The sequence below is a fragment of the Agrilus planipennis genome, unplaced genomic scaffold (assembly GCF_000699045.2).
Source record: "Agrilus planipennis isolate EAB-ADULT unplaced genomic scaffold, Apla_2.0 scaffold183, whole genome shotgun sequence".
Classification (NCBI taxonomy): domain Eukaryota; kingdom Metazoa; phylum Arthropoda; class Insecta; order Coleoptera; family Buprestidae; genus Agrilus; species Agrilus planipennis.
This window is the reverse complement of record NW_020438983.1, coordinates 242,383-253,741: the sequence shown is the minus strand read 5'-3', so window position 1 is coordinate 253,741 and position 11,359 is coordinate 242,383. Positions and strand designations below refer to the sequence as shown.

The following is an 11,359-nucleotide window of genomic DNA, read 5'->3' as shown; positions in this document are numbered from 1 at the left end:
ATATTGTAAACAATGATTAAAGTTACCTCCCCTATCTATACTATGCTATATAAAAGCAACTGTCGATTGTAATCCCCTATTATTTTTATTATTGTCGTTTTTATTAATGAAGTGTAAAGATTGTCATATGACTCTGTTTTACTATGAGTAATATTATGAAAATCTAAAATCCTGAAGTCAATAATGAGTAATGATGTGTATGTTTTAATAGGTACTAGCATGTTTTATCGAACAGAAGCGGTTTTTTACCATTTAACCACATCTTTGATATTAACAAAAGTAACAACTTGCATAATAGAATCGAATGCAATAAAAATATAGCAAAACTTGATGTAACTGACTAATATATAATTACTAAAAGTAGAAATGTTATTCAAAAATGATTACTCGTTACATGGTTGGTTGATTTTGACATTTGAAACTTCTATATAATAATAACGAACGATATTTTTCAAACCAAAATTTTTTGCTAATTGCTAAAATAAATTAGGTAGTAGATACTTAGTTTGATCGTAAATTTTGCTAGATAAGAGGATTAAATTTTATTATTTGGTGTGCTATTGCATAAATAAACTTATTTTTTGAGCAAAATATTTACCCTGAGGTGATTAAGTGTCCCGTCACTGTTACGCTCATGATACTCTTTCTAAACAATTAACATCCACCACCTAGCGGGGTTAGTTCTGCAGTTTACGATAAAGAACCGTTACTACTCCAGGTGAACTTGCTAAGTAGTTGTTACCTGCTTATTTTTTAACAAAAAAAAAGCAATTGTTTTCTATGACTTACCTCTAATTTTGTCCTTAAAATTTATCAAATACATGCAAGCACCTACAATTTTATTCTATATTCACCAATATTATTAATTTGTATCGAGGACGTTTCAGTAAACGAACTATTTTCAGTCTTTTTTAATTACTGAACAGCTGCTCGCCTTTTCCGGTTAAATCGCCGCATCAGTTCGTCACAAACTAAACATTCAACATCGCGAACATCTAAACGTGAACAACCAACAATACTAACGTAACACAAAGCATGCCCAACCAGGGACGTGACCTACAGACGTGACTGTTTTGTATTCAACATCAGACGAAGTCCGGAATCACGAATCACTGACGAGCAATTTTTTGACCGGAGTCTCGTCAACTCAATTTGTTTTAATTTTTTTCATTGACGTCAGATGTGTAGAGAGCACATGAATACTTGAGATAAATAATGTCAACAATCGACCAGTTATTACAAAGTGATAATAAATCCAATAAATATAGGGTAACAGTAAATTGCGCAGCTATATACATACATGTACTACTACGCACGCACTTATTGACAATTTGCTTCCAGTGGCGTAACACAGAGTTCGATAAACAAGGAGATAATAATGACTATTTATAAGATATTACTCTCTTGCAGGATCATTATAACTTTGTTAGCTACTAATAAGATTTATCGGGTGTAATTGTCTTTTGACAATCAATTTTTGAAATGTACGTTATTACTGCTTAGTTTTATTTATCATAATGGAAACTTGGTCATGTTAAAAAGTTCAATTGCATACATATATTTAATATTCATATGTGCAAACTTACTTTTTATAAATTGAATAGTCGTTTTAGATAGTTTCTTTATGACTAATTTGTTGATTGACCATTAGGGGGCTAGATTTTCGGGTAATACATTTTTCAAATTTTTGTTTTTCCCACTTCAAAAAAAAAGGTTCTCAACAACTATACTTTTTTTTCATTATTCTTTTTGATTTGATAGATTATGTCTAATGGTGCTCCCATTTTAATTAAAAAAAAAATATTCCATCTATAAGAGTAAAAAATGGGGGGATAATTACGCAATATCGTCATTTCTATGTAATGTTTTTCAATATCATGGTGGCCACAAAACTGAAAAACCTGGAAATGTCAGGGAATTTCCAATTTACTAGAAAAGTCAAGAGATTTCTCTCAAATCATGGGAAAAACTAAAACTTTTCAATTATCTTTATTTAACAACCTCACTTGAAATTTTAATTGAAAACTATTGGGTGAGTGGAGTTGACGCTGATAAACTACTCAGTCAATACAAGAGGTTATGCAGAGGATCGTTCTTTCTTAATTGTTTGTGGTTAGATAATATTATGGCTTCGCCAGATGATTTTAAAGAATTGACGAAATACATCAAAATTATTTTTACGTATTTTCACGGTAACTCATCTCTTGAACGTGGATTTTCCATCAACAAAGACTGCTTCATTCACTAATTGCACGAAGATTAATTTATGATAAATTAAGAAATGTTGGAATTAAAAATACTGAAATAACAAGTCTGATTCGGTCGTTTAAAAATGCAAAAAGCCGTTATGAAGAAAAAAAAAGAAAGAATTAGATAAACTTGATGCTAAGAATAAATATAAAATATATCAAGAAACAGCAATTGAAAAATCTTCTGGATAGAAAGAAAGCTCTAGTCGAAGCTAATCGTAGAGATAGTCAGGGAATTTTAAAATTAATTGTCTGGAAAAGTTAGGGAATTTAATTTCGAAAAGTGTGTGGTCACCGTAAATATATATTATAGACTACATCTCAAATGTGGTCCTATTTGAATGTTATTAACTTTTTATTTAATTAATAAAGAATCGATTCTTACACAAACATTCAGTATACGATTTATTGCAGGTACATCATAAAAGTAAAAAAATTAAAAACAAAATGGGTTTAAAACATCTCTTTTATAATACAATTTACAATAAAAGTGTACAAAATTATGGCACTTAGAATGTATTATGTACAAGTAACATTTAAATATATTTTCGCAATCCAGGCAAATGATTCTCTTATTGTGTAGTAGATGTCAAAAAGCGCGTATTTTTTTTGTTATCACAGTAAACTTCTCAGCTAACAACAACGTACCATTATTGATCATTCTCATTATTTATTACTTTTGGATTTACTACTTCTTTGCGAAAAAAATACGTAAATAGCCACAATACAACACACAACAAGGAAAGCGTAGTGGTAACGTAAAGTGGTACCTTATATGATTGATTAATATCATGAACCCATCCTAAAAAAAATAAAGTAATAGTTGTCAACAAGAATCAGAAGTCTCCAGTTAATGTTTCAAGATTCTTAAATATGTAAAAATAAATACAAGTACGCAGGCAACCCAATTGACACCATGCAGGCTCGCTTTAAGCACTATAACGGCACGGCATTTTTCTCTAATTGTAAATATTTCCCAAGCTTTTACTTTTTCACAAACATGATATGATATGAACAGTTTAAAATGTTACAATGGGGTCGCCGACAACGCATAAAACAGTAGCAATTGGTGCAGGTATCGGAAAAAACGTCTTGTATCTATCACTTTTAATCAAAGTAAATTAATTAAAATTTAGTAAAACAAACAAATAGGTTCTTATTTTCTTCGAATTTTTAGTATTTATTTTAGGCAAAAACCATCACTATGTTCAGTAGCATGTATTCATTATAATTATTATTAAATCTCTGTTTAAAATTTAATTTCGATCAATATGTTACGAACTAGTTTGAAAGTGTCGCATTCATAAAAGTCTGAAATTCTTTTATTTGAAGTATTGAGGTAGAAGTTTATATACAAACAAGTTGTTTAGTAAATAAAGAAGACTGTAAAATCAATTCTGCTTGCTGGAATATGCAAATTTTCTGAAATATTATTATTATGTTCTTTTTTTGAAAAAATGCAATTATTAAAATGCAAATTATGATGAATAATGACTAGCATATTGAATAATTAACTATCCTGCATCTCCAGGACTGTCAATGAGAATTATGGTTAATTGATTGTTACCTATAAATGGACCAATTATTAAGGATAAAAATCCGTTAATCATCATTTGTACTCCAAATGCAGTGGCCAGTTTTTCATATGGAACGTATTTTGGTAAAACTAATGACTGAAAAACTGCCTTTCCACCTTTTGATAAACCCCATAACGCACTACAAGCTAATACCACGTATCCAGTATCACAGAAAATTGCTAAAACTGCAACAAAAAAAAGTTGGTTAAAATTTCAAATAAAAATCGGGTCCTAATCGTTCTACAACATTTTCAAAATATTTTGTTTATGTGATATGTACATTCTATTTTGGGAAATCAGATAACAGGATGGAAATACAAGTAGGGATATAAATCAGAGGATAGGACAGAGTTTAGTCGCCTTCAATAAAAAGAAAAGTCACTTCTATGCTCGTGAACGGTTAATTCAGAAATTCTAAAAAAATTGTTAAAGTGTGAAACATGGACAGTGGGCGCAAGGGAAAAGAAAAAGAATGATGAGGATACCGTAGATAGAGAGGGTTAGAAATTAAGAGGTATTAGAAAAGATAGGGTAGCAGAGGACTATATGGAAGTCAATAATAGGTGAGATACGTTGGTAGGACGCCTCTTCAGGCATAAAGGTCTAGTCAGAGACATATTAAAGGCAGAAACAGGAGTTGATGTGAGATGTTCTAGTTTTAGTAACATGAGAGGATTAGCTCAGGTTAGAAAAGAGTGGGGATGCGTGTCCAACCAGTCTTGATTTTATCCCATTTTGATACTTACTAGTTCTTGCTATTGAAGATCCAATTAAAGTAATGGCATACATTAATCTTGGGTGCCATCCACTCTTATGGGAAAGAATTGGTAATGCCAGCCTTCCGAAGATGTCAAACGCTGATTGAATTGACATCACCATGGCGACATCTTTCCTCTCGAATTTAGCCATTTCGTATAATACAAATGGTACCATAAGTAAGAAGTTAAGTTCTGCCGCATAAGAGATTCCCATTCCCATCACCAAAGACACAAACTCTTTATCTTTAAATAATTCTAGATCGAATAAATCGGAAAGCTTTTTTAGCTTTTTTTTAACTTTTTTGGGATATTCAACATTGCCCCTCTCTTTCTTAAGATTACCATTTGCAACCCGTATTTCAGCTGCAGTTTCCTTATAAAATATATTATCAATATTATATACATAAAGGAGGTTTTTATCTTATAGATAAATGATATGGTAAAGTAATGATGATACTGCTAGATAATGAAAGGATAACTGCAGTTTGCTTATAAAATTCAGATATGTGTTAAGCATGAGAACCTATTTAGACATAGGTATACCCCCTTGGAGAAAATGAAAGAAAACTCAACGGGGAACTAGATTGAAGAAACTATCGAGCTGAATTGCGAATAATATAAGTAAAGGAACTTTATTTAAAGAAAAGTCAATTCATTAAAATTATGTACACTCTCGTGCTTGATAGGGAAACGGACAGTTGGTGTAAAATCGATCACAAAATTTGGTTATTAGAAGGGGTGCTTCGTTTGGAGCGAATATTTTTTTCTTTGCTGACATTATAACAGACAACTTGCGACACAAATATAAACATGAACGAATGAAGTTTTGATAAATTAAAAAATAAAAATTGTAATTTGCGTGTTATTCAAATGGGGAAAATTCAACAATCAAATGAAACTACTTAAAAGTGTAATTGAAAGCTCAAATTTTGTGAAAATTTGAAGTGTTCGCTCCAAATGAAATACCCTAATGTGAAATCTAGTACAATTTATAAAAAGTAATTAGGTATTTCTGTGTAAAAATGTACCTTTTCTACATCTAAAAGTATCTTAATACATAGCTTTATAAGGAAGTTCTGAAACCTTTCTTAGAAACAATTTTCAGAAATATATACATATGTATGTAAAATGCATTTATATTATGTATTATTTTTAAAACTTCCAAATGTTTTGTGAACTGAACTTCTTAAAACATATCCAAATATCATGTAACAAGTCATCAGCACAATTACATATTGAAATAGTCAAATTCCACCACCGACAAAATTAATAGAATGTGACTCGCATCCATTATCAAACATTTTAAATTGTTTATTATTTATTGCCCTCAACCCTTTCAGGCCATTCTTAAGAAAAAAATCTGTTACTAGAGACAACTTTTTTGTATAATGTCTGTATAATTGTCATGGTTGCTTACAGTGTTTTTTACTAAAGCTTCATCCTCTTGAACACTTTTGACTTCGTTTAATGGAAATTCCTTTCTGGTTTTCGGTATATTAGCAGGTCTAAGCAATAACACTCCAATAAAGGCGTGCATTGCCAACCCACTTAATAACAAAATTGTGCCAGAAGTGCCGTATATGTTGAGCAAATAGTTGCAAATTGTTGGTGCAAATATTGGTAATAAACCCACTCCTGTTATTGAGTAACTCATCGCAAGTGTAAGTCTTTTCTTGAAATATGAATTCATTGCGAGAGAAACAGAAGGCATAAGGATGCCCTGGCCTACTCCTAAAACGTAGAGTATTATACTTACATATATATACATATCATCAGAAATAAAATGAAAACTGACATTTTCGTTGAAAGATTCAATCGAAATTAAAAATTAAGAAAAACAGAAACATTATAATTTATGACACTGGCAACTTTATTTGTTGTCATCACCATAAGGTCGTCAGTCCTAAGACTGGCTGGACACGTACTTCCACGCGTTCCTATCCTGAGCTAATCTTCGCATTTCCCTAATACCAGAACAACCCACATCCTTAATTATTTGCGGAGTAATATAATCTATATCAACCTCTACCCCTCCTAACTCCCGTTTCTGCTTCTAATATGTCTCTGACCTTCAAGCCTGAAAAGGTACCCTACTAACCTATCTCGCCTATTTCTTATTGACTTCCATAGAGTAGTCCGTTCTCCTATTCTTTCTAATACCTCTTCATTTCTAACCTTTTCTAACACTACATCTCGAATGCTTCTAACTTTTTTCGCCGCGCCTACTGTCCATGTTTCGCACCCATACAGCGCCATGCTCCAAACATACACCTTTAACAACCTTTTTCGAATTTCTAAATTAACCGTTCGCGAGCATAGAAGTTACTTCTTTTTATTGAAGGCGACACGACCCTGCGCTATCCTCTTCTTTGTATCCTTACTACACCTTCCGTCCTGACTTATCTGACTTTTTTTAGAAAATAATTTACTACTTTAGAAATGTTATTTGTTGTTCCTAGTATCTTAGTAAACGGTCTACTCACAATTATTTCAGTTACTACTATTATAAAAATAACCTAATTTATATTTTCCCCAAATTAATACGAAATGTGCTTATTTTTTAAACAATTTCAAATTACCAACCCTAATTAAAGTTATTACAATAATACAGATGATTGTATGTAATTAACTATTTACTGCTTTGACTACCAATTTACGCCTTTTTTAATTTAAAGTGTTGAATTCATTTTATAATAAATATTGTACAGTAAAATTGAATGAGATATATTTTTACTTAACTAGACGACAAATGTTCTTTTTTCGGTTTATTGCTCCTAACTGATAAAAATGTTTTTATCTGTCTAATGGCAGTAATACCAATGATAGTCGCATCGCATTTCTTATCCAGTACAAAAATTTAAAAACCCTATAATTATAATAAGCATAAGGTAAAGATTGAGAAAAATCCACAAATAATATGGACCCATATCAGTGTCAAATAAATCACCCATTATGCATATATTTTTCTTTTTAATTTTTTTGGCACAGTGATTTGTAAAAAGTAGGTTACAATCTGGTTCATGTTTACAATTGGGTATGTGTTGTGATTATTTACATTTGAAGAATATTTTTGTGGATTTGGAACGTGTGCTTAATTATTACTGTGATGTCATTTTAATCACATAAAGCTTTCTCTCTCTAATTAAATTTAAGTACGCGAGAGTTGAATACTGAAGTATCCTATCATTCACATAAAAACAATTAAAATTATAAAAAGATTACTTACCTATTATAATGCATACTGTTACTATTAAACTTGCATATGTGTTGACAAAACTAGTTGTAAAAATTCCAATACAAATTAAACTACTTGCCACAAAGGCTAACTGCTGATAATTATACTTTTTTAGAACCGGAGCGCTCAAAAATCCTTAAACAGAAAACAATGGCAATTGTATTTTTTCTATTTTTCAAAACGATAAATAGAAATTAATGTATTCCTGTTTCAGGGAAGCATTGATATTTTTTGTCACTAAATGCATCAAATGCTTTCAGGCATCTAATCTTCTGTAAATTTTTTGAACTGATTATTGTCTGGAGCCCCAAAGTTTAAATACAGGCATAATTACCTTTACTTAATATCAAAATAAGAGACCTTAACTATATGAAATTATATGATAAAAGGAAACAATTTGGTAAATGTCTAGATGATGACCCCCACCCCCTTCGGGGGTGGGTGGGATCGAAAGGGGAGGTCTCCCCCACCTCTGTACCATACAAAGTTCGTGGCGGTCTCACCCCCATAAAAAGTTATGAGGATTAGATGGAAGTGGGGGAAGGGGGGATCGAAAGAGGTGGTCACCTGAGTAAAACCCCATAAAAAATTTGCGGCGGTCTCACCCCTATAAAAAGTTATAGGGGTTGAAAGTTGATTATTTTGACAATTCTCATACACTATAATTCAAATAAAATTCATAAAGAAAATATTTTCAAGCGGGTGGAGGTGGGGGATCGAAAGAGGGTGGTCACTTGAACAAAACCCGATAACCTAACCTAACCTACCCTATTGATAAAGATATTTAAATAATGTTTTATATAACTCTCAATATTTTTATGTATTGTTTAAGAATGACTATATAAATATTTACATGCCTAGAAATGTATAAAAATTGGCATATTTATTAACTTTGAACCCCTATAATTTTTTATGGGGGTGAGACCTCCACGAACTTTTTATGGTACAGTGGTGGGGGAGACCTCCTCTTTCGATTCCCCATCATCTAGACCTTTACCAACAATTCTTTACACAGAATGAAGGAGCACGAATGTTAAATTTCTTTTTCATAAGTTAAAAAGATGTATTCGGCACATTATTATACAATAATTATGTAGAAATTGACGGGCCCGCTGCAAATTATGCAGCCACTTTAATTCCATACGTTCGTATCCTAAAGCTCGATTTTCACTGTAAATTCCGTTTCCATTCTGTATCCATTCCGTAAACGTTCCGTATATTATTGTACAGACCTACAGAGAAACTGACTTTAAACATGTATGTCCACTTATGCAATTGTATATGTGCATACATTATCCTGTCTACATTCCATTTTAATTACATTTTTTTAATAGGCGGGAAGGCTGATAACCGACGGAAAGGTCAGTAGTGTGAATAGACAAACGTTTTATAAATTCCATCAGTTTATTTTTATTTCTTTTATAAAATCCAGTCCACAGTCAATCTAAAATTGACAGTTGCACTTTCACAACAGCCCATAGACAAAGTGCCTAACACATTATCTACCAACTCTTCTTTCCTTTAATATACTGCGAATCCAAATATCCAAAACTGCCTTCTCCGTGCTCTTTGCGCTTTCCTCTTCCATCCAAAGTGCGAACATTATCAAATTGTGTGAAATTTTTACGGAATTGATTTGGAATCGAAACGGGAATAAGTGAAATTCGACCTTAAATCATGCGCCTTAACAGTCAGTGAAAGCAAAGGGACGCAAAGACAAATTTACTGTAAATATATTTCGTTTTTCTGGACTTGCACTTGCAATTGAAAACTTATTATCCTACAGTACGTATTCTATGTATACGAATTATGAAAAATGTATGTACACAACGAATTTAGTACGTGCACCACGTACGATTGTTATTTTTGCAATTCAACGGCTATTGTATGATGACAATTTCCAAAAAATTTTCGTATTTTTTCTCAATGTAGGTCAAAATTTAAATTTATTACACAGTACTCTGGTACCTACCTAAACTACACATTATTGAGTTGTGCAGGTGTAGTAGAAAGGATATTTGTGCTGCCTTGATCTTCTGTATTGCGAACGTAGTTTCGAAAATCAAGGCAAAACATTGCAGCAGAGGTTGTACAGAAGACTAAAAAGATACCATTTAGTATGATGATTTGAATATTAATTAACACATTCAAGGATTACTCACATTTATTAAAGTACAAGCAGCAAGTATAATCCACCCGTAGCCACCGTCCAAATGAACAAACCCCTCAGTAGCCATGATCTCAATAAAAACTTTCTTAATATATTTTACATAGTGTTTATCGTGGCAAATCTTAATTTTGAAGTTTTTTGTTACACATTTAAATTTCGTTATCACTGTCTCATACTTTGAGTACACATATGTTATCTGTTACTACGGGTTTTATTTTGTTTTTTTTTTAATTATTATCTATATCAAAAATCATACATGTAACAATGGTTAAGTACAAATAAGGAAGATAAAAAGATGTATTTCATATTCGAATGCCACTTTGTATATTCACAAGTTGTTTGCGGTCTGTTGACAACTGAACAGCGGAATTCCTGATCATTACTTTAGGTGATAAGCAAAGAAGATATGCTATTTGATTAGGCACCGTTTTTATCACGTATTGTTTTAATGAGGTAGCAGTTGTTTTCAAAACTATTATTTTCAATTATTTCGTATAATGCTGAGCGCGCCGAATTAAATATAGAACAGCATGTTAATGAACCAATCACGCGCACGTTAACAATTGAAAACAAACAACTGAAAAGTAGTTTTGAGATAGAGACGAAGAAGCACCATAAACATAAACAGTCCACTCGTTCCGCAGATTATTTAAAGCACGTATGCATGCATGCATGTAGATGTTAGATAAAAAATTCGTATTTATACGTATACGTATAACGAGCGCGCGCATGTAAATGCCTACATGCTAAGTAACAATGGTGGGAGCTAAATATACAAGTTTTGATGCGGTGGGGAGTCATTATTTACTTAACAAAATGATATTGCATAAAAACACCATTAATAACAGTGGGTATGTGTTACTTACGAAGATAGACAACCTTTTCTACGTGTACTTTAATCTAATTATGCGATAAGCAAAAAATGAATTTCATGTTTCTATGTATGTAGGAACACATTTTATACTAGTCCCATCACAATACAAAAAAAAAAGGTTGGTACTAGAATTTGTTATTTTACAAAGTTTACTGTATAAATTTAGGGAAATAATAACAACAATAATATGTAGATAATAATTGACGAAACATGTTTAGTATAGAAAACAAAAACCGGTAAAGGTCTAGATGGGGGTAGGGTTGGGGGGGTGATCGAAGGAGGAGGTCTCTCACCCCACTGTAACATAAAAAGTTCGTGGCGGTCTCACCCCCATAAAAAGTTATAGGGGTTCAAAGTTAATAAATATGCCAATTTTTATACATTTCTAGGCATGTAAATATTTATATAGTCATTCTTAAACAATATTCAAAGGTAAAACTAATGGAAAAATACATAAAAATATTGAGAAAGTTATATAAAACATTATTTAAATATC

At 31.8% G+C, this 11,359-nt stretch overlaps 2 protein-coding genes and 1 long non-coding RNA gene across 4 annotated transcripts in view; 1 reads left to right on the top strand and 2 right to left on the bottom strand.

The window, feature by feature from the left end:
• Positions 1 to 1,240, bottom strand: part of LOC108737790 — a 26,664-nt gene extending 25,424 nt beyond the window's left edge. The window contains exon 1 of one of the 2 annotated variants that reach the window (XM_018470889.1): positions 790 to 1,240. The gene's annotated coding sequence lies outside the window, so the exon portion shown is untranslated. The remainder of the gene's footprint in view (positions 1 to 789) is intronic. The other variant, XM_018470890.1, reaches the window with a different exon arrangement.
• LOC108737795 overlaps positions 1 to 11,359 on the top strand; it is a 198,204-nt gene that overhangs the window by 27,422 nt on the left and 159,423 nt on the right. The window lies entirely within an intron of this gene.
• On the bottom strand, positions 2,698 to 10,716 carry LOC108737794 (monocarboxylate transporter 2-like). Its single transcript, XM_018470896.2, has 7 exons — positions 9,982 to 10,716; positions 9,792 to 9,918; positions 7,811 to 7,954; positions 6,002 to 6,315; positions 4,573 to 4,957; positions 3,817 to 4,011; positions 2,698 to 3,051 (listed from the first exon to the last, which is right to left on the bottom strand). The coding sequence occupies exons 1-7, from the start codon at positions 10,054 to 10,056 to the stop codon at positions 2,900 to 2,902; spliced, it is 1,392 nt and encodes a 463-aa protein (XP_018326398.1). The 5' UTR covers positions 10,057 to 10,716; the 3' UTR covers positions 2,698 to 2,899.

What these genes read in the sequence shown, in the direction of transcription:
- LOC108737794 (XM_018470896.2), bottom strand. Translation starts at nt 10,056, where the DNA reads ATGGCTACTGAGGGGTTTGTTCATTTGGACGGTGGCTACGGGTGGATT. An exon ending in CTCAATAATGTGTAGTTTAG is followed by an intron (nt 7,955 to 9,791) that starts GTAGGTACCAGA and finishes TTTCTGTTTAAG; the next exon opens with GATTTTTGAGCGCTCCGGTT. An exon ending in ATCTTCAATAGCAAGAACTA is followed by an intron (nt 4,012 to 4,572) that starts GTAAGTATCAAA and finishes TTTTTGTTGCAG; the next exon opens with TTTTAGCAATTTTCTGTGAT.